Genomic DNA, 22,156 nt, shown 5'->3' on the forward strand with positions numbered 1-22,156 from the left:
ACAAATGTGATTTTTAATTTGTCTGACAATTATCTCATGAAATTTGGCACAAAGTTATAAGCCATGACCCATTTTTGCTGGCAAAGACTGAGATGCTCGTTTTTAACCCAATCACAATAGTCTGACCAATTACCAATTCACCTGCTTATTGAGGACTGTTTCAAAACAGTTTAACTTGGATATTCTATAAACTTTTCATTTTTATTATGCTTCTGGTCCCAACCATTTTTGGAGAGTGTTGCAGGCATCAAAATCAAAATTTGTTTACAGTGGGTACGGAAAGTATTCAGACCCCCTTAAATTTTTCACTCTTTGTTATATCGCAGCCATTTGCTAAAATCATTTAAGTTCATTTTTTTCCTCATTAATGTACACACAGCACCCCATATTGACAGAAAAACACAGAATTGTTGACATTTTTGCAGATTTATTAAAAAAGAAAAACTGAAATATCACATGGTCCTAAGTATTCAGACCCTTTGCTGTGACACTCATATATTTAACTCAGGTGCTGTCCATTTCTTCTGATCATCCTTGAGATGGTTCTACACCTTCATTTGAGTCCAGCTGTGTTTGATTATACTGATTGGACTTGATTAGGAAAGCCACACACCTGTCTATATAAGACCTTACAGCTCACAGTGCATGTCAGAGCAAATGAGAATCATGAGGTCAAAGGAACTGCATGAAGAGCTCAGAAACAGAATTGTGGCAAGGCACAGATCTGGCCAAGGTTACAAAAAAATTTCTGCTGCACTTAAGATTCCTAAGAGCACAGTGGCCTCCATAATCCTTAAATGGAAGACATTTGGGATGACCAGAACCCTTCCTAGAGCTGGCCGTCCAGCCAAACTGAGCTATCGGGGGAGAAGAGCCTTGGTGAGAGAGGTAAGGAAGAACCCAAAGATCACTGTGGCTGAGCTCCAGAGATGCAGTCGGGAGATGGGAGAAAGTTTTAGAAAGTCAACCATCACTGCAGCCCTCCACCAGTCGGGGCTTTATGGCAGAGTGGCCCGACGGAAGCCTCTCCTCAGTGCAAGACACATGAAAGCCCGCATGGAGTTTGCTAAGATGGTGAGAAATAAGATTCTCTGGTCTGATGAGACCAAGATAGAACTTTTTGGCCTTAATTCTAAGCGGTATGTGTGGAGAAAACCACGCACTGCTCATCACCTGTCCAATACAGTCCCAACAGTGAAGCATGGTGGTGGCAGCATCATGCTGTGGGGGTGTTTTCAGCTACAGGGACAGGACGACTGGTTGCAATCGAGGGAAAGATGAATGCGGCCAAGTACAGGGATATCCTGGACGAAAACCTTCTCCAGAGTGCTCAGGACCTCAGACTGGACCGAAGGTTTTAAGGTTTGACCTAAAAATGGCTGTCCACCAACGTTTACCATCCAGCCTGACAGAACTGGAGAGGATCTGCAAGGAGGAATGGCAGAGGATCCCCAAATCCAGGTGTGAAAAACTTGTTGCATCTTTCCCAAAAAGACTCATGGCTGTATTAGATCAAAAGGGTGCTTCTACTAAATACTGAGCAAAGGGTCTGAATACTTAGGACCATGTGATATTTCAGTTTTTCTTTTTTAATAAATCTGCAAAAATGTCAACAATTCTGTGTTTTTCTGTCAATATGGGGGGCTGTGTGTACATTAATGAGGGAAAAAAATGAACTTAAATGATTTTAGCAAATGGCTGCAATATAACAAAGAGTGAAAAATTTAAGGGGGTCTGAATACTTTCCGTACCCACTGTATATTTACAAAATACATTTAAGTTGGTCAGTGAAAACATCGGAAATATTTTCTTTGTACTTTGGTCAGCTAAAATAAAGGTTAAAGAGAATTAACAAATTACGGATTCCTAATTTTATTGCATTTTACAAAAAGTCCCAACTTTTCTGGAAATGGGGTTTATATGTAGGCGTAGATTTGAAGCTGCTAGCATGGCTTGGGCATTTCTGAGGAGTGTGATGGCTTCTTGTTCTGTAGGTAGGGATACCAGGGCATCATCAATATAAAAGTTCCTCTCGATGAACTGTCTTGCCTCTGAACCATGTTCCTTCTCTCCTTCTAGGGCAGCTTTCTTGAGCCCATACATGGCTACAGCTGATGAGGGACTGTTGCCGAAGTCATGCACTCACATTCTGAATTCTACAATTTCATTTTCTAGGTCATTATTATGGTACCAAAGGAAACACAAGAAGTTATGGTGGTCTTCTCTGACTACAAAGCAATGAAACATTTGCTGGATGTCAGCTGTTATGACAACCTGCTCTTTCCTGAAGCACAGCAACACTCCAAGCAGGCTGTTGTTCATATTGGGCCCAGTAATGAGGACACTGTTCAAAGATACTCCATGATATTGAGCACTAGAATCAAAGACAACCCTAATTTGATCTGGTTTTTGTGGGTAATAGACTCCAAAGATTGAAAGGTAACAGCATTCTTCATTTTCGGAAAGAGGTGGTACAGGTTCTGCATGCCTGTTTTCAAAAATCTTAGCCATGAACTCCAGAAAATGGTCCTGCGTGTTTGGGTGTTTTTTCTGCATACATGTGAGTGAATGGAGATGGTTACTTGCTTGTTTTCTGTTATTAGGAAGTCTTTGATGTAGACTGCGAAAGGGAAGTGGAGCAACCCAGCTGTTTGATTCATCTTGATAGACTTTTTCTATCTTTCTATCTTTCTATCTTTTTCTTCAGAAAGACTAGATCTTCCATTGATGGAAATAGTTTGTCACGATCTTTTGTGGACTGGAAGACATCAGTTCTATTGCTCTTTGTGTGTGTTGTTGCAAGTTTTTGTGTCAAAGATGGGGCCAGTAAAGTTATATGCACATTGTAATTGCAAAACTTCTCTTTGGTTTGGATATTGTTTTCACAGGGTCTCATTTGGCTGGGGTGTTCATTCATAAAAATTCTTGTTTTGAAAGCATTAACTTCAAATGGTTTGTGGGCACCATACAGACAGACATCCCCTATATTACCTATCCTAAAGCTAACTTCTGAGCAAAGGGAGCAAGTCGAGGACCATTGCACTGTTCCAATACTTCAGTGCACTTCAATGATGTTTCTTCCAAGAAGAAGGAGGATCTCAGCCTCAGGGTCAAGTGGGGGTATCTTTTGAGCCATTGATTTGAGGTGAGTATGGTTCCAAGCAGCACCAGGAGTAGGGATCTCAGCTCTGTTGTTGTGTAGTTCATTACACTCAATAAGTGTAAAGAGTGTGAAACTGGCACTGTCATTGATTTATTCTACAATTAAACCTTTTGCTCTGCGTCCTAAGATTTCTGATGTACCTGCACGTCTTCAGTGTGTAAAGAGATGCATGGTCAGTGACATCAAATTTGTCAAAGAAGGTGGATTTTGCTAAAGACTTGTTACTTTGGTCGTCTAGAATAGCATAGGTTTTCAACTTGATTTGAGGGTGATCTTTACAATATATATTAAAGTATATATACATATATATATTGCAGTAAGTGATTTCTGAGAAACATTGTTAAAAGTGGATCAAACCGATCACCAAAACACACTTGTAGCCAATCAGCAGTAAGGGGCATATACACTCATTAGGGGGGAGGTGCCTGTGTTGCATAACATGTTTGTGATTTTGGGGGCGGAGCTATCAAGATATGGATGTGATCCTTTTGGGTAGGGGCGTGTTTGTTTTGGTGATTTCAAATATCAAGTGTTTATCAGAAATCGCTTACTGCACCTTTAACTAGGCAGATCTTAGGGCACGATCTTCCTCTGAAACCATTCCCACAGACCTTTGTGCAGCTGGATGTGGCGATAGTTGTTATGGGTTTTTCATCATCCTCCCCTCCATGGTGTATCACAGGGCTGATGGTTTCATTTTTAGACAGTGGTGGACAGTAACGAAGTATTTTTAATTCGTTACTGTACTTAAGTACATTTTTCATGTATCTGTACTTTACTCGAATATTTTTTATTTTGAGCAACTTTTACTTTTACTTCACTTCATTCCAAAGCATAAGATCGTACTTTTTACTCCACTACATTTCATAAAACATATCGCTACTCCTTATTTTAAAATGAAGAAATCGTCACATGCTCAGAGACGCAAAAGCGGCTTCCGATTCGTGCACGAACTGATTCTTTTCAATCATTCTGTTAAATCGGTTCACAAATCACATCAACAATTCATTCGCAAATTCGACTGATCATATTGCAGCTGTTCTCGAGTCAACAACTCACTGATTCAATGATCCGTTCAGAGCGACTCTCCAGTGAACTGAATTTACAAATCTGAAAATTAGCCAAGAACTGGGGATCCTCAGAGTGCGCGCGACTGATGGTGAAAAGTAAGTTAGGATGAATTATTGTACGTGAAAATCATATTTAGGTCACAACTGTCAGTTTTTGAACTAAATCTGCTGTAAAGGGCGGTCTATTTAAACCCACTGAAATGCTTTAATGCGAGACGTCCACGTCTACAGATCGCGATCTCGATTCAATCAGATCAAATCACATTTTAAAACTTACGGTTGTATCGATTACATCGTTACGGCACTAGGAGGCGCCAGAGTGACGTAAAATTTATTTGACATTGAATGATTCATTCAAAAGATTTGTTCAAAAACATTGATTCATCCAGTATTGAAACAAGAGAAGTAGTTATGAGTGAGTCATTAAATCATTCATTCAAACCCATATTTTTTTAATTAATTAATTAAATATTTTTATACTGCAGCAATTAATATTTTGTCCTCTAGTAAATAATTATACGCATTTTGTTTAGTTGTCTGATCAGAATCATGGGAGAATCATGATTTCTATTTGAAAGAAACAAAAAAAAAATCTTGATTCTCATTTTATCCAGAATCGTGCAACTCTAACACAAATTAAAATAACACATGCACGTTCATCTTCCCCACTGCTGTAGCAATTTCTTAAAGTGTTATGTATTTAGCCCTATATGTTTTGTATATTTGACATAATTACTTTGAGCAATAGGATTATATAAAATACATAATATAAAATTATATAAGTGGCCTATATAAAATTACAAAATAAACATTCATCAATTAGTACTTTTTTACTTAAGTACATTAAAATCAAGTACATTTGTACTTTCACTCAAGTGAAATTGAAAAGGAGCACTAAATACTTTCACTTGAGTAATATTTTATAACACGTATCTGTACTTTTACTCAAGTACTTGATTTGTGTACTTTGTCCACCACTGTTTTTAGACCAGGGCGCTGGACCAGGATGAAGGGCTGCTATGTGCTTTCCACTGTCACATTCTGAACACTGAATGGTTGAGGTACAATTCTTGGCTTGGTGGGATGTTGAAGAGCAGCAGCGGAAACATAAAGAGTTTTCCCTTAAAAAGGCTTTGCGATCTATGGGTTTTCCGTAAATCCTCTGCATTTGTTGAGGGGGGTGTGGTCTCATGTGAATTGGATACTGTTTGCTGAAGTCTTCTCCTACCAGCTTAGATTTTCCTGTAGGAGAATGTTCCTGTAGGAATTGCACTCTCTACTTCAGTCTTGTGCACATCAACAGGTAGCCGGTTTGCTCTGGAGAAAAACTTCTGTCCTGTAGGTAGCATTGTGTTACATTCAATTTAAAACTGGGGTCATTTCTCATATGAGCCTCATTCCTGATGAAGGTGGATAAAAATGAGAAGGGAGGAAAGCTAACATTGTGTTCTTGCTTATACCTAGACCCTTGTTGCATCCACTTCTCCTGGAGGGCAAATGGCAACTTCTCAAAAATAGGGGCAATGCCTCTTGCAGTGTCCAGGTAAGACAAACCAGGTAAGTATCCTTTCATTTTGGCAGACTCAGTCTCTGACAATAAATCTGCTAGTTCCCTGAGACACTGTGGGTCTCTATAAGAGATTCTAGGAAAGCAGTCAGTTTTATTTAGGAGTGCTGACTCTATAGCTTCAGCAGAGCCGTAGCACTGCTCCAGTCTTTCCCAAATCCTACTGAGTCCGATGGCAGGATGGTTAATATGAGCTGACCTTATTCGTTGAGCGTGTTCAGCTGATTCTGGACCAAGCCACTTAGTTAGTAAGTCAAGCTCTTCGCAAGGTTTTAAGTCAAGGTCTTCTATTGCATTTGAGATTGCATTTCCATGCCAAGTAATTCTCAGGCTTGTCATCAAACTCTATGAGACCAGGAGTGAGCAGGTCTCTGCATGCTAGGAACTTGGCTAAATTTAATATCTCTGAGTTTTCAGGTTTTGCAGCATGTGGCTCATTTCGCACATTTGGTTCGCGCTCCGAACCACTGATTTGAAACAAAAGATTCATAAAGCTTTGAAGCTTCACAAAGCAGTGTTTTGAAATCGCCCATCACTAGATATTGTTGAATAAAGTCGTTATTTTGTTTTTTGGTGCACAAAAAGTATTCCCGTCACTTCATAACATTAAGGTTGAACCACTGTAGTCACGTGAACTGTTTTAAATACGTCTTTAGTAGCTTTCTGGGCATTGAAAGTGTTAATTGTCTTGCTGGCAATGCAGGCCTCACTGAGCTATCGAATTTCATCAAAAATATCTTAATTTGTGTTCTGAAGATGACCTTACGGGTGTAGAACGTCATGAGGGTGAGTAATAAATGACATAATTTTCATTTTTGCGTGAACTAGGGCCCAACGTCCTCTAGTGGGCCCTGTGCTCACTGCCTGGCACCATGGAGCTCGATTGGCATTTGCCATTGAACACCAGAATTGGCAGGTCCGCCACTGGTGCCCTGTGCTTTTCAGAGCAGGTACACCCTGAGCATGTGTGACAGACGTGAAAGGGTCTGGAGAAGCCGTGGAGAACATTATGCTGCCTGTAACATCGTTCAGCATGACCGGTTTGGTGGTGGGTCAGTGATGGTCTGGAATATGGAGTTAATATTGTGCCATAATTAAACAAACAAATACAGCATTTTGCAAACAAACACAATCTGCTTTGCAAAGGAAAACTCGACTCGCAAACAAACAGAAAGTGATGTGCAAATACAAAGGTCAGTTTGAGCGAAAACGCAGATGAGTAACAAATATATGTATTGTGTTTTACAAATATAAATAAATGAGCCTACATCATATTTCACAAATAAATACAAACCATCCTACAAATAGCATGTAATCTTTGAACAAATACCAAATCTAGTGCATACATTCGCACCCCTGTCTGTTACGATTGTAAGACACTTACCTTTTTATGAGAGCTCTTGGCTTGATTTTCTCACAAATGTGTGCAGGCAGATTTTCTCACAAATGCAGTTGAGCAACTTCCTCTTCCAAAACAGCAGATGGCACTTTGCTATGGGTCAATTTACGCTAGTCTTCCGAGAGAAGCCCCGAAACATGCGTTTATAATAATAATAATAATAATAATAATAATAAACTTTATTTAATAGCACCTTTAAAAGCTGCATCTCAAAGCGTTTTACAAGAACATATAAATAAAATACAATGGAATAGGGGAAATAAAAGATAGAAACATACATCAAAACACATTTCAAGACATAGTTATATATAAAACAAAATAATCACGTATAGAAAATAAGTTTACAAGGAGTTTACAGCTGATGAAAATGAATGGTGAACAGGTGAGTTGGGCGTTTCTCAATACCAAGTACGCAAAGTTTGGTAATTCTACATTATCTGCAAAATGCAACAGCACCAATCTTGATAACATCACTCGGCTCGCTCTGGCTACTCCGGTTATCTCTGTATGTATAACCGCCAGCAACATGTTATACAAAACGTGTTATAAAACACCAATCTGCCTCTTTTCATTTTCATTTAAACATATTAATAATAGCCACACAAATTTGGTTCAGGCAACGCTTACATTGATTATCTTCTCTGCATGTACAGTACTCGTCAAAAGTTTGCAAACATTAAGGTTTTTTTAATGTTTTGAAAGTCGTTTCTTAATCTCACCAAGGCTGTATTTATTTGATCAAATGTGTCTTGAAATGTGTTTTGATGCATATTTCTATCTTTTATTTGTATGTTCTTGTAAAGCGCTTTTTTTGAGGTGCAACTTTTAAAGGCGCTATAAAATAAAGTTCAAACTGACCTTTGTATTTGCACATCACTTTCTGTTTGTTTGTGAGTCGAGTTTTCCTTTTCAAAGCAGATCGTGTTTATTTGCAAAATGCTGTTTTTGTTTAATTATGGCACAACATTCATTCCATACTGGAGAGGATTAGGAACATGCCCCGACATTGTCAGGCATGCATACAAGCACGTGGGGGCCATACAAACTACTGAGTACCATTTTGAGTTGTTGCAATGAAATTTCAGCAAAATGGACTAGCCTGCTGCATCATTTTTTCACTTTGATTTTCAGGGTGTCTTTGAATTCAGTCCTCTGTAGGTTAATAATTTTCATTTCCATCAAACGATGTGGCATCCTTTCATTCCTAACACATTGCCCACTCCATATCAGTGTAGATATCCAGCATGATATATTTCCCCATTGAGATCTGATGTGTTTTCAAAGTGTTCTGTAGTGAAATTGTACAGGTATTTAATTAATTTATGGGTGAAATATATGAATATAATAAATCATAAAGCTTTATGATTAATTATAATACATATACCGACCCAAGAGGGAATTATACATATATTGTGAATTAATTACAACGAATTATAATCAATTACATATATGATTAGTTCTGGTTTAATAATAATTTAGAGAAACTATTAGTTTGTCCAGCAAACCGTTAGCTCCTCATAGACTATTATAAAAAGGAAGGTTTTTCTCTGGCCACGAGAAAGACTTCCTATTCTAGCATCAATGCATAAAGCAAGGATACTGGATCGAAACGTTAAAGTGACCTGGGTTTTATTGAATGAGCAAAAAAAACAATCGAGCATGAATATAATGTATTTAATATATGAAACTACGGATACAGAGACTATACTACTAAACATACACAAATAATACACATATATAGAAAGCGAAAGTAATATATAGTATAGTAAAAGAAAGTTGCGTGATGGAAGCGTGGTCGCCGAGACGTCCGGGAGAGACGTGCGTGAAATGGCGAGGGACAATCGAGAGACAATCGAGAGACGCGTGTCATTGTGTTTTAAGGACAACAGACCAGAACGCCTCCTTGGGTACATCAGCCAATGATGAGGGTGCGATTTTGGCGGGCAAACTTTTTCTTTGTCTCCATTTATGACCTAATTTGCATGGTTTATGAAGTGTCAGATCTGAGTACATTTTCTTCAAAGTACCATTAAAAATAGAAAAATGCATTTTACAGTGGCATACATTTTCAATTAGGGCATAACGAAAGCTTTTACAATGAGACCAAACTTGTCAGATGGCCAAGACATAAAAGGGGAGATACAGTTTATACTTGAATTTTATCGTTTAGAATAAAACTAATACAACTACAGTCATAGCTAAGCTTCTATACTAGGGATACATACGTGTACCTTGAACTCAACGACGGGTACACTTTGGCACAGTCATATTTGGAGGATAAATGTATATTCACAATCTCCATGCGTGTTTGTGAGTGTCTGTATGTGTGTGTGTATTGGGGTTGTGGCCGGTGTCTGTGAACACATGGCCCTTAGCCCCACCAGGGTGACTCTTTGAAGTCCCTGGAGCTGGTGAGAATATGTTCTGTTTTTCTTTACTGGGGTAACAAAGGTGCCAATGGGGCAATTGGTTACACGTACAGTTCAGGAGGCTAAAGTTGACGGGCAGATCCGATTTTGAACAGACGCTACAGTTCCTTTAATTTTTTTGAGCGGTGTGTGTGTGTATGTATATATATATATATCCATTTCTAGTGTTCCAACGAATGCTTTTTAAAAGAAATTTCCATAGACCATATTAGAATATTTGAACTCTTAATTGACAAAAATTGCTTTGTTGTTTATAAAAGACTCTGGTAGCACAATTTCTGTTGCAACGCCTGAATCATAATCACACAATGTTCACACGTTCATTGGCCAGAGGTGAACTGGCCCCCCAACTGAGCCTGGTTTCTCCGAAGGTTTTTTTTTTTTCCTCCATTTCTGTCTCCTGATGGAGTTTGGGTTCCTTGCTTAGGTGGGGAAAGTTAATATTCATTAAAATTACTGATTTGACTGTATTGACAGAAAGTTGAGTTAAACAAACAAACAAACAAAAAAACAGCTGCACAGCATTTATGAGTTTACTCAACTTCAGTGGTCGAAGTTGTGCCAACATTTTTTTGAAAATTCACTAAACTTATTTGATTAAGTTGATAATACCTTCCTCAGTAAGTTCATCCAACTACCAGTCCAACTCAAAGAAACGAGTTAGCACAACTACAGAGGTCCTGAAGTTGAGTAAACCTCAAAAAAGCTTTGCAGCTGTTTGCCTTACTTTTTTAAGTTGATTCAACTTTCTCCAAATATCTCACCCAGATACTTGTATAGCCCTCACATTATGAATCCAAATGTAGGGAGTACAAACCACTAAATACAACACAATACAAAAGACTTTGCCATCATTACAGAAATAATTTATTGACAATTCTGCAAAACAACACATTTTTTTGTCCGCATGAGGTATTGGATGAGAACTCAACTTTTTCTGCAGAGCTGCTTTATAGCTGAATTGAACTAATTTCATAATTAATGTACTTTACACAGTTATTGTACCTAAATGAATAAGAGTCGCAAAGCAGAACAAAGGACAGAAGTGTGGTAGATTTTAATTTTGCTTGAAAATAGTGTTGGCTTCAATACAGTTGACTATTCTGTTCTTGCGAGGCTGGCAATGATGGTATGACTTGAGATGTTTTTTATCAAAATTATAATCTGTCATTATCATTGCTATGCTGACAATACACAGGTTTATCTCCTTTTGAGTAATAACTATTTATATTCTTTCATCATCAAATTTCTTGAGGATGTAAAATGCTGAATGGCATTTTTTTTTTTTTTTTTTTTTTTTTTTTTGAGATTCATGACAGAAAAAACTGAAATGAAACAGAAGTACATACTCATGCTAAGAATTTAGGGGTGTTTTTTGGCTCTTTTTTTAAATAATAAGCACTGTGGTGGCATCTTCTTTCAACTGAGATCCACTGTAAAATTAAAACCTTTACTTTCCTTTACAGTTTTTTTATGATTGCTTAAGCACAATTTTAAAAACAAGGCTCATTTTGTCAAAACACTACGCACAATTAACAGATCCACACACACAAGTAGCAGAACACCTCAGTTCTTTTGCAAAATGAAACACTTTGACACCGTATGGAACACACATGGTTCATACATTCTGATTCTGTTTGATTCATTTGCACACTGCTGTGCTCAATGTTAAACACTTGTAACTTTTATACTTTTCTAATGATATAGTCTGGGTTTGATTTTTTTCAGAGATATTGTTAGAGTAAAGTACGTGAAAAAAAACACAAACAAAAAAACACACAAGACCAGTACTGCACATTGAGGAAATTGAATCTTCTTGAATGGCGAATCCAACCTTGCACAGACCCTGCATCAATTAGGTCAGGCCTTCTCCATGGCTTGAATGAGGCATATCCTGATATAGGGCTGGAGATTGTAAACCTTCCATGGCAAAAAAAAAAAAAAATGCTAATGAAATCATTTTTGGACCAAAGCAGATAGGTGGAAATTTACATTGTCCCATATGACAATGTATCTCATCTGCTCTGCATCCATTTGGTCTTCTGCTGTGACGATTTTTTGTAGTCTTTCTAAAATGTGAATATGTGGGCCGTGTTGTAAGGGCCTAAGTTGGCAAAAACAATGTGTGTAGTGTTTTGCAAAAAGTGTGAGGCTGAGAATGTGCTTATAGTTGTGCAGATCTGAGCTAAGGTTTTGCTCCTTGAGTGTAAGGTTTCAGTAACTGTGTTACTTTTAGTGTGTAAGCAATCATAAAAAAACTTTAAAGATCTGGAGAGATACTCGTGCAATTATTTCATCTTGACTTGCCTACTGTAATGCTCTTTTTTTTTTCAAGACATCTCTCCATTTAAAAAAAAAAAAAAAAAAAAAAAAATGCAGCAGCTAGGTTACTTACTAAAAAGGGATAGTGTTTATTCTGTCCTGACCTCAGTTCATTGGTTACCAATCCAATATAAAATTGAAATTGTTAATGGTCTAGCCCTATACTATCTTGCTGATCTTCTTAGCTTTTTAGCACTCTTCAAGGACTCTCAAATCATATTAAAATAATACTTTTATCTGCACCTTGTTTACATATACAGTTTACCTTTAAACTATAGAGCTGCCAATCAAATGAAATCAATATACTGCAGATAAAATTCATTTTTGCACTGCGGAGTTGGCACAGAAGTTGCATCTGAAGTGGCATTTAGATGTATTTTTAGATGTATTTACCTCAGAAGTAATCAAAATTGAAGTTTTTTGGCTTTTAGTACAAATATTTTAGCCTTGCTCTTATCTATAAGCTAGTGTGCTCCAAAACAATGACAAATTTCGAATTTAAAAGATATAAGCATTCAAAACTTAGTCTCTCACTTCCACCAGTTTGGATCAATGATTTTGATGACATCACGCTGCACTTCAACTTCTCATCAGGTTTTCTGTCCAATCAAATGCTCTCTTGAATCTAAAGCGTCCCACCCTTTACCGAGCTTTACCGAACTCAATGGCTCTGGCCAAAAAATTGGCAGCTCTACTTTAGACCCATTTATATTCTATGGCATTTGATTCTGGGTGAGTAATGGGAGTTGCTGGTTTATAGTCCTTTTGTGCATGTCCTGTTTTATGTTTTTTCAACAGTTTTGGTATTTTATTTCCTTTTTTATTGATTTTACTTGCATTTCTACAGCATTTTGCTATATAATTTATGTTTTTAAATGTGGTCTTTATAGTCATTTGCCAGCATTACTGTCCAGTATGGTTGGTACTGTGGTACAGTGAAATTTTTCCTCATTTTTACAGTTCCTATTGATATGCCCCTTTTAATAAAGTGGTTTAATAAGTGCTCACTTAATGAACTTGACAAGATAAAGAATCAATGGAGTGGCTTTCTCACTTTGGCCCTTTTTACACTGTGCTTTCTGGGCCAGCTGATAAATTGTATATACATTCAATTTAGATACCCTTAAGTCCTACTTTCTTTTGTCTTCTTTGTCTTAACAGGGCTTATAAAACCATTGAGGATGAGGACATCAGGTTTCCTTTGATATATGGAGAAGGAAAAAAGGTAACAGATGAGAGAGTGGGAGGGGAAAAAAGCAGAAAAAGCAAATGAACACACAGGAAATGACAATTGGATCAGAAGTGTCAAAACAAAAACAAAAAATGTTTTTTTTTTTTTTTTTTTTTTTTTTTACAATTGTTATTTGTTATTTAAGATTCTGTTCTCTTTCTTGGTCACTAGTCAAATCAAATAAGTAAGTTTGTGAGGGTGACCATAACCGCTTAACACAAAAGGAGAGATGGGAACATCAGGTTTTGCAAACATTTTGTATGAGTCCATTCCATCTTGTGAGGGCATTACACAAATTCAATACACTCAAATTCTGAGAACTTTTTGCCTAAAGGTTCATTTTTATTGTATTTTGTGATGATGTTTACATTTCCTACGTGTGTACCAACTTTTATTAATTACTTATAAACCCTCCTCCTGTATAAAAACATTGAAGTTGCATATTATAATGTTGAGACAATTAACAAAAAAAAACCCTTAGGAGAAGAAGACCATTATAACATATAGGTAGTCTATGGCGTCTTTTTTAGAGAAATTGCAAAGAAAGCCAAAGTGTCAATTATTAGTTTTCTTACACCATAAAAGGCACTTGGAATCTGGAGGAAACTCTGACAGACCCAAAACCACAAATGAATCAGAAGATAAGTTTCTAAATGTGTCAACAGCTTGCATGTTAAGCAGCTGACAGGACAATATCTTCAAGCACATCTTAACTCTGATTGATGCAAGCAAGTGTAATTTTATTGAAGACATTGAATGATCATTGACAGGCCAAGCTTGAAAAAGTGAACCTTGGTGTTATAACTTCTCTAAAAGCTAATTGGAGTAAGCATAGCATAGGAGTATGTTGCATAGGTGTCCTGAACAAGAATAGTGTTCATAAAAAAAAAAAAACACATAGGAAATCACTGCTGACAAAAAAATATTAAGGCATATCTTATGTTTGGCCACCTGGATGTTCCACTACAACACTTTTTTTAGAGGAAAAGGGGCACTGCACATCAGCACTAAAAGCTTTTCCCGACTGTAAAGCATGGTGGAAGGTGGGTAAAGATGCAGAGTTGGTGAAGATGTGGAACACTATTACATCTGTTGCCCACACTCTTAAACAGGGTGAGATGCTCTTGCAAGTCATCATGGCTCTCAGCTGCTTGTTCTCTACCCCTTCTCTTTGTCCACCATCTTCTCTTCTCATTCACCAGACACCCAGAATCTGGCTTCTGACTGCTTCAGCCATCCTCCTGCTACCAATTCCCTGGCTCCTCAGCCATTCTCCAGTTCACTGGGCAAACCACCTCTTGATTCGGGTGCTCCAGGCGAGTGCAATGGCTCCCTTCTCCAGTGCAGACTCACTTTTGATATGCAACCATCTCAGTTCCCCACGGAACGATCAAGGGTGGCCTATACATTTTCCCACCTCATGGGAAAATCTTTATGCTATTCAAGTAAACAATTTTGGTAGCTGCTAGTGAGCCAGCTGAATACACATTAATGATATTAAAAGCATCAGCTGTGTATGTGCCTGTGGACAACTCTGTATGAGCGGTTAAATGCACTTGCGAAATACTTTGTAAACAGACAGGACACCTCCAAAAGTACACATATATTTTTGATAGTGGGGTCGGACCCGACGAAGAAACTTCCACTGTAACCCTCAGATCTCCCAAAGTGCTAACCAGACCCACAGCTTTACTGAGAGAAGGTGCGGGGGGCTGGGTAGCAGCAGAGGGAACTCCGTGTTAAAGAAGGAGAGTCGCGATCACAACGAGTGGCAGTGAGGGCATGTACCATCCACAAGCGCAGAATCAGTATGCTGTTTGCCCAGGCATGTGAGACAGCGATCGTGGCAGATGTCAGATGAGGTCAGGAAACGACCGCATTCAGAAGCACACGGGCGAAAAGACATCTTGAAAAAGACGCTGAACGCCCCTGCTTCTCTTTTAGGAACTGCTCTGACAGCTGAAATGCTCAGGGATGAGATGCTGCACTGCCTGTGCCAGCACGCTGATGCACACACCGCTGAACTGCGCCTTCACGCCGCTGAACTGTGCCTTCACACCAGCCGAGAATCCCACGAGCTTCGAGGCAGAAAGCAATGAAAATTGCTGTTGAGGAAAAACTCCATATAGCAATTAAAATTGCTGTTTTTGCTCTCTTAATGGAAATTTGCACTCTCTCTTGAAAGGTGAATGGATTAAGAGTGATCAGTTGTGACCACTCAGCTCCTCAGCAAAAGTATGAATGAAAGTGAGAGTATGCCAGTCATATTTATATCCGGATGTGCCGGGTGGGTGGGATCCGGCATGTAAATCTCACTGGCCAATTCCCATTGGCTCGTTTTGTACCACTTGGAGGTGATTGGGTTCCCAGGCGAGACCCCATTACGTCAGTATCGACCTAACCTGGAACGTGACTGACTGAATAGGAACAATTGTTTCTTGTTTCACTTTTATACTTTTATACAATTGTTTCACTGGCATGTCTCTTAGGTGTTGAGGACTAGTGCATCTTTGAGCCTACATTCAGAATGAGTAAAATACTTAAGTACTGACTTGTAACTTGTAGTGGAGTAATTTTCGCTGTAAGGTATTTGTACTTTTACTCAAGTATGGTTTTCAGGTACTCTTTACACCTCTGCAAGTGTGTAAATAAATAAGAACAACAACGCAGTCTTTAAAAACCCTCTTTTGTGCAGAACTACTTCCTTCTGCCATGGATACAAATCTCAAGTTGACAGTTTAACAGTTAAGCCCAAGCCTCAGTTACTAATTCTGAAACATCACATTAGAACTACAACCCGAATTCCGGAAATGTTGGGACATTTTTTAAATTTGAATAAAATGAAGACTAAAAGACTTTTAAATCACATGAGCCAATATTTTATTCACAATAGAACATAGATAACGTAACAAATGTTTAAAGGGAGAAATTTAACACTTTTATCCACTAAATGAGCTCATTTCAAATTTGATGCCTGCTACAGGTCTCAAAAAAGTTGGCACGAGGCCAACAAATGGCTGAAAAAGCAAGAGATTTGCTGTTATTGATTTTGTCTTAGTGACTTAGGAGTGCTCTTGACTACTCCTAGCGTTTCACAGATTTAGGAGCTAGTTTTAGCGTTAAAATGCTTTGTGAAATACTCTTAGAGCAAAAATTTAGGAGTCCTAAAATTAGGACTGACATGCCCATTATTTTTAAGAGTTTCTCGTAAATCGGCAAGTTAGGAGCTACTTTTAAGATGTTTTGTGAATACGGCCCCTGGTCTGTAACATGATTAGCTATAAAAGGGATGTCTTAGAGAGTCTCTCAGAAGTAAAGATCGGCGACTTCCGGTATAGCGATGAAGGAGTGAGCAGCTAGAGAACGGGGGCTTCCAATCCATCCTTTAATTTTCAACTTTATATGACATATATGATCAACAATCACTGTAATAGTTACTTAAGACATCACAGATTGGACTATGAGTAACTCTAAACAGAAGCAAGCTCGCTCTTCAGCTCCACCAACCACAAGATCAACCGCTAGCATAGCGGGTAAGCTGGCAGCCATGGCTACTCAATCTAGTGCAGAGAAACAATCCACAATTGAGACTCCCGAACCTGTCTCTATGGACCAATTTGTTTCTGAGCTAACAAAACAAAGAAATAGTATCAGAGTAGACATTTGTGGTTTGATTCAAGAATTTATTGGTCCCTTGCAAAGTTCGATAAATGCACTACGAGAAACGGTGGATGAGTTTCAAGGCCGTTTGGTATCGATGGAATCCTGAGTCGGTGAAAACTTTGAAAAGCTGATAGAGGCAGAAAAAGTTGTCAGAACTCTGCAAACCCAAAACTCATCCCTGCTTGACCGCATCGAAGACTTGGAAAATAGATCCCGCAGATCCAACCTGAGGATTGTTAATATTCCAGAAGGGAGTGAAAATAATCAAGACCCCGTCAAGTTAATTTCTGAAATGCTGAAGGAGGTGATGGGTGCAGAAGTTTTTGACAAACCACCAATACTGGAAAGAGCTCACCGATCCCCCGGTCAGAAACCGACAGTTGGCCGTAAACCACATCCATTTGTGGTTTGCTTTCACCGGTTCCAGGACAAAGAGCGACTACTTCGATGGTCAAGGAGTCATGAGATCCAGTACAAGGGAAACGCAGTTAGAATATATCCGGATCTGAGCGCTGCCCTGTCAAAGAAACATGCTTTGTACAACGGCATAAAACAATAACTTTACCAAAAGGGAATACTATTCCAGCTGCTTTACCCAGCTCGCTTGAGAGTGACATTCGAAGAAGAAACTTTCATATTCAGTTCGCCTGAGGAGGCGAAAATATTCTACGACCAACGGGTCAACGCCTAAGGACAACGGGAATATCTGACATTTGAGTGGAGAACATTACCCGTTTCCTACGAAGATGACTTCTAAAAGATACAAGTACCTTTAGGATATTCGTTTTATTTAATTCATGCTTCAAATATTAATGTTGTTCTTTGTCTGGTAAAAAAGTAAACTTCTGTAAAAAGTTATGGATGTAGAAAATGTTATAGTGGATTGGGACACCCCGGTTGATAGAGATGGTTTCGAGTAAATTGAAGGATTACTGGGAGTATGTATATGGGGACCTGCTATTTGTCTCCGTTCTTGAGATAAATATAGGAAGAGGTCAATGTTTGTTCTCCTTGACTGAAGGGATGGGAGAGAGGGTGGGGTGTTTTTTTTTCCTTTTTTTTTCTTTTTTTTCTTTTTCTTACCCGTGTCTGTGGAAGTATGGTCTCTTATTCACCCATTCTTATAAAAGTATTGATTAATGTGTGATATGTTTAAGAAAGAAGGAGGGTCTACTATTCGTTTTATTACCTGGAATGTTCAGGGTATGAATGGACCAAATAAGCGAGCGCGTATCTTTGCTCATCTCAAAAAAATGAGAACAGATATAGCGTTTCTACAAGAAACGCATTTGAAAATAGCAGATCAGGTAAGACTTAAAAAAAACATGGGTTGGACAGATTTTTCATTCCCATTTTAACAATAAAACAAGAAGAGTAACAATTATAATTCATAAAGTCCAATTTAATGTATCTAAATATGTTTCTGATTCCCAAGGACGCTTTGTTATCGTGACTGGTTACCTGTTTCAAATCCCTGTTGTCCTGGTATGCGTTTATGCCCCAAATTGGGACGACGTTAACTTCATTCATAAAATCATTTCACATTTACCGGATTTAAATACATATAAATTAATTTTTGGCGGAGATTTAAATTGCGTCGTTAACCCAAAATTAGATCGTTCAAATCCGAAATCAATGCCACAATCTAAATTATCGTTAGCTCTCTTAACTTTGACACAAACAGGATGTTTGGATCCATGGAGATTTTTATTTCCACAAAAAAGAGAATTTTCTTATTTTTCTCATGTTCATTCTTCTTACTCTGGAATAGATTATTTCTATATTGACAAAACATCACTTCCTTCAGTGGAAAAAACGCAATACTCTGCCATTGTAATATCAGATCATGCTCCACTACTTTTAGATTTACGATTTACTCTCTGCAGTGACCAACGCCCCACTTGGAGATTAAATCCAACTCTGTTGGCAGACAAAAAATTTAATACGTATATATCAACATCAATTGATAACTTTCTGGCTATAAATACATCTGAGCAGGTATCACCATCGACTTTATGGGAAACATTTAAAGTAGTCATTAGAGGAGAAATCATATCCTATTCTTTATATACCAACAAATTAAAGAATGCAAAATTACAAAAACTCATTGATTCCATAGCAAAAATAGATTTCATTAGCTCCTTCAGAAGAGTTACTCAAAAGGAGAATTGAGATTAAAGCACAATATGATCAACTTTCAATTGAAAGGACTCAACAATACTTGTTATGGTCTAAAGGGAATTTTTATGAACATGGGGAAAAAGCAAGCCAATTATTAGCACATCAGATAAAATGTCAGTCAGCTTCTAGACTAATTCCACAGATTCGAAACACATCACAACAACTAACAATGGACCCCAAAGAAATGAATGACCTTTAAAGAATATTACTCTAATTTGTACTCTTCTGAGTTTCCAGAAGATACCTCAAATATGTTAATGTTTCTAGCTGGTTTAAACATTCCGAAAATTAACTTGGATATAACACTTATAACACTTATTTTAAAACCAGGAAAAGACCCATCCATGTGTAGTTCTTACAGACCAATCTCATTGTTAAATGTTGATGTTAAAATACTAGCCAAAATATTAGCTTTCAGAATTGATTCCCTCATACCAGAAATTGTCTCCCCAGATCAGATGGGTTTTGTCAAAGGTTGTTACTCGTATACCAATCTACAGAAACTCCTGGGGGTCCTGTACTCTCCTGCTTCCAGGAAAACCCCAGAGGTTGTGATTTCCCTGGATGCAGAAAAAGCATCTGATAGGGTCGAGTGGGGCTATTTATTTTTAATATTAAAAATGTTCAGTTTTGGCCCAAAATATGTAAATAGGATTCAGTTGCTTTATTCTACCCCTAAAGTCTCTGCTATAACAAACAATATACGCTCACAATTTTCCCTATACTAAGAGGCACAAGACAAGGATGTCCTTTAAGTCCCCTTCTTTTTGCGCTAGCGATAGAACCACTTTCTATAATGCTTAAATCTTTACAATCCATAAAAGGCATTTATAGAATGGGTATAGAACATAGAGTTTCTCTATAAAGTGTATGCTTTCCCATTAATCCTTTGGCTCTACAAATTAAAACCTCATCCCTCCCATTTTATATCTCCCAATCCGGCTTTAAATACTTAGGAGTACATATTACCCAAAGTTTTTCAGGTCTATATAAAACTAACTTTTTACCCCTTATAAATAAAATTAAAACTGATCTACGAAGATGGGATACATTATACCTATCTTTAGCAGGTAGAGTAAATTGTATTAAAATGAATGTCCTACCAAAATTTTTATACTTATTCCAGTCCCTCCCAATTTTTATTCCAAAAGCCTTTTTTCGTACATTAAATAAGCTCATAACATTTTTTTATGAAATAGCACCAGAACATGATATACGTTTAACTAACAATATGAAAAATATTTTTGCTTTTGCTTCATTATTAGCAAGAAGGAGAATATTGTTGGAATGGAAGTCAAAAAACCCACCAAAGATTTCAAATGTGGATTTGTGATTTGATATTATTTTTAAAACTAGAAAAAATAAAATGTCAAAAAAGGATCCATTCAAAAATTTTATAAAATTTGGAAACCTATGATTACATATTTTGAAAAGATGAAGACCCTACCTTCTAACTAATTATAAGACTGAAGGTTTGGATAGGCCATCTGACTCTAATATACTTGATCATGTTTTAGTGTGATCACAAGTGTTTTATGGTTGTATATTTATGTATATACCACAAATATATCAGAGTTTAATTGTATTATGTACTTTTATTTATTTATTATTCGTAATTTATCTTTTCTTACAATAATATTGTTCTTTTGTTAAAGTACAAGCTATTTAAAGTTTTTGTAAGTTTTTTTTTTTTTTTTATTTAATTTATTTGTTTATTTTTTTATCATTATTATTATTACTGTTGTAATTTATGTATGTTTATTTTGGCGGAAAGGGTTATGGGGAAGAGGGGGGGAAAGGTAACTTTAATTGTTTGAAGCTTTATGTTAATACTTTGAATAAGTTATAAATAAATTTTTAAAAAAAATGTTCCTCAATGTCAAATTCCAAAGGCTTTGCAAATCTCATCATCTACAGTGCATAACATCATCAAAAGGCTCTGGAGAAATCTCTGTGCGTAAGGGACAAGGACGAGGACTTTATTGGATGCCCGTGGTCTTCGGGCCCTCAGACAACACTGCATCACTCATCGGCATGATTGTGTCAATGACATTACTTCCAGAAACCACTGTCGGTAAACACAATCTGCCGTGCCATATGCAGATGCCAACTAAAGCTCTATCATGAAAAACGGAAGCCATGTGTGAACATGGTCCAGAAGCGTCATCGTGTCCTATGGGCCAAGGCTCATTTAAAATGGACTGTTTCAAAGTGGAAAAGTGTTCTATGGTCAGATGAGTCCAAATTTGACATTCTTGTTGGAAATCACGGACGCTGTGTCCTCCAGGCTAAAGAGGAGGGAGACCTTCCAGTGTGATATCAGCGTTCAGTTCAAAAGCCAGCATCTCTGATGGTATGGGGGTGCATAAGTGCATACGGTATGGGCAGCTTGCATGTTTTGGAAGGCACTATGAAGGTTTTAGAGCAACATATGCTCCAAAACTCCAGAAACTCATAACCTCGATGCCCAAATGTCTTCAAACTGTTTTGAAAAGAAGAGGAGATGCTACACCATGGTAAACATGCCCCCGTCCCAACTATTTTGAGACCTGTAGCAGGCATCAAATTTGAAATGAGCTCATTTTGTGCATAAAATTGTAAAATGTATCAGTTTAAACATTTGTTATCTATGTTCTATTGTGAATAAAATATTGACTCATGTGATTTGAAAGTCTTTTAGTTTTCATTTTATTCAAATTTAAAAAACGTCCCAACATTTCCGGAATTCGGGTTGTAGTAATGAAGGAACAGTGAGTCGCTTCATTGAAGCTTATTGTATCGTGTAAATAGAGTATTATGGTATTATATGAGAGAGATCAACTACCTGCCAAGGCTCCAGACTCCGACTAAATGGTCGGCAAGATCTAGTGGGAAGCATTTAAATTTAGCACAGAATTCTCTGCTTTAGACCACAGTCCACAAATCACCATGGATTTAATGTAGTAACGCTAACTGAAACTATGGTATTGTGGCAGAAATACTCGAATGCTTTTATATTATTAATTTCACGGTTCATGCAAACTTTTAAAGGTGAAATTTAAGTACTTTTCAAGGACTTTTTAAAGTGCTTCACATTTTTTCCAGCACTTAAAAGCTCTAAATATTATCCAATTTTAATGTTATTTTTAATG

The 22,156-nt window shown here is 37.5% G+C and overlaps 1 protein-coding gene across 3 annotated transcripts in view; it reads left to right on the plus strand.

The window, feature by feature from the left end:
• LOC127510561 (protein phosphatase 1H-like) overlaps positions 1 to 22,156 on the plus strand; it is a 132,225-nt gene that overhangs the window by 80,765 nt on the left and 29,304 nt on the right. For 2 of the 3 annotated variants that reach the window (XM_051890145.1, XM_051890149.1), the window contains one exon: positions 13,112 to 13,175. In XM_051890145.1, coding sequence (XP_051746105.1) covers positions 13,112 to 13,175 — 64 coding nt within the window. Of the gene's footprint in view, positions 1 to 2,079; positions 3,405 to 13,111; positions 13,176 to 22,156 lie in introns of those variants that run through there. The other variant, XM_051890150.1, reaches the window with a different exon arrangement.

This window comes from Ctenopharyngodon idella, chromosome 4 (assembly GCF_019924925.1).
Source record: "Ctenopharyngodon idella isolate HZGC_01 chromosome 4, HZGC01, whole genome shotgun sequence".
Taxonomy (NCBI): Eukaryota; Metazoa; Chordata; class Actinopteri; order Cypriniformes; family Xenocyprididae; genus Ctenopharyngodon; species Ctenopharyngodon idella.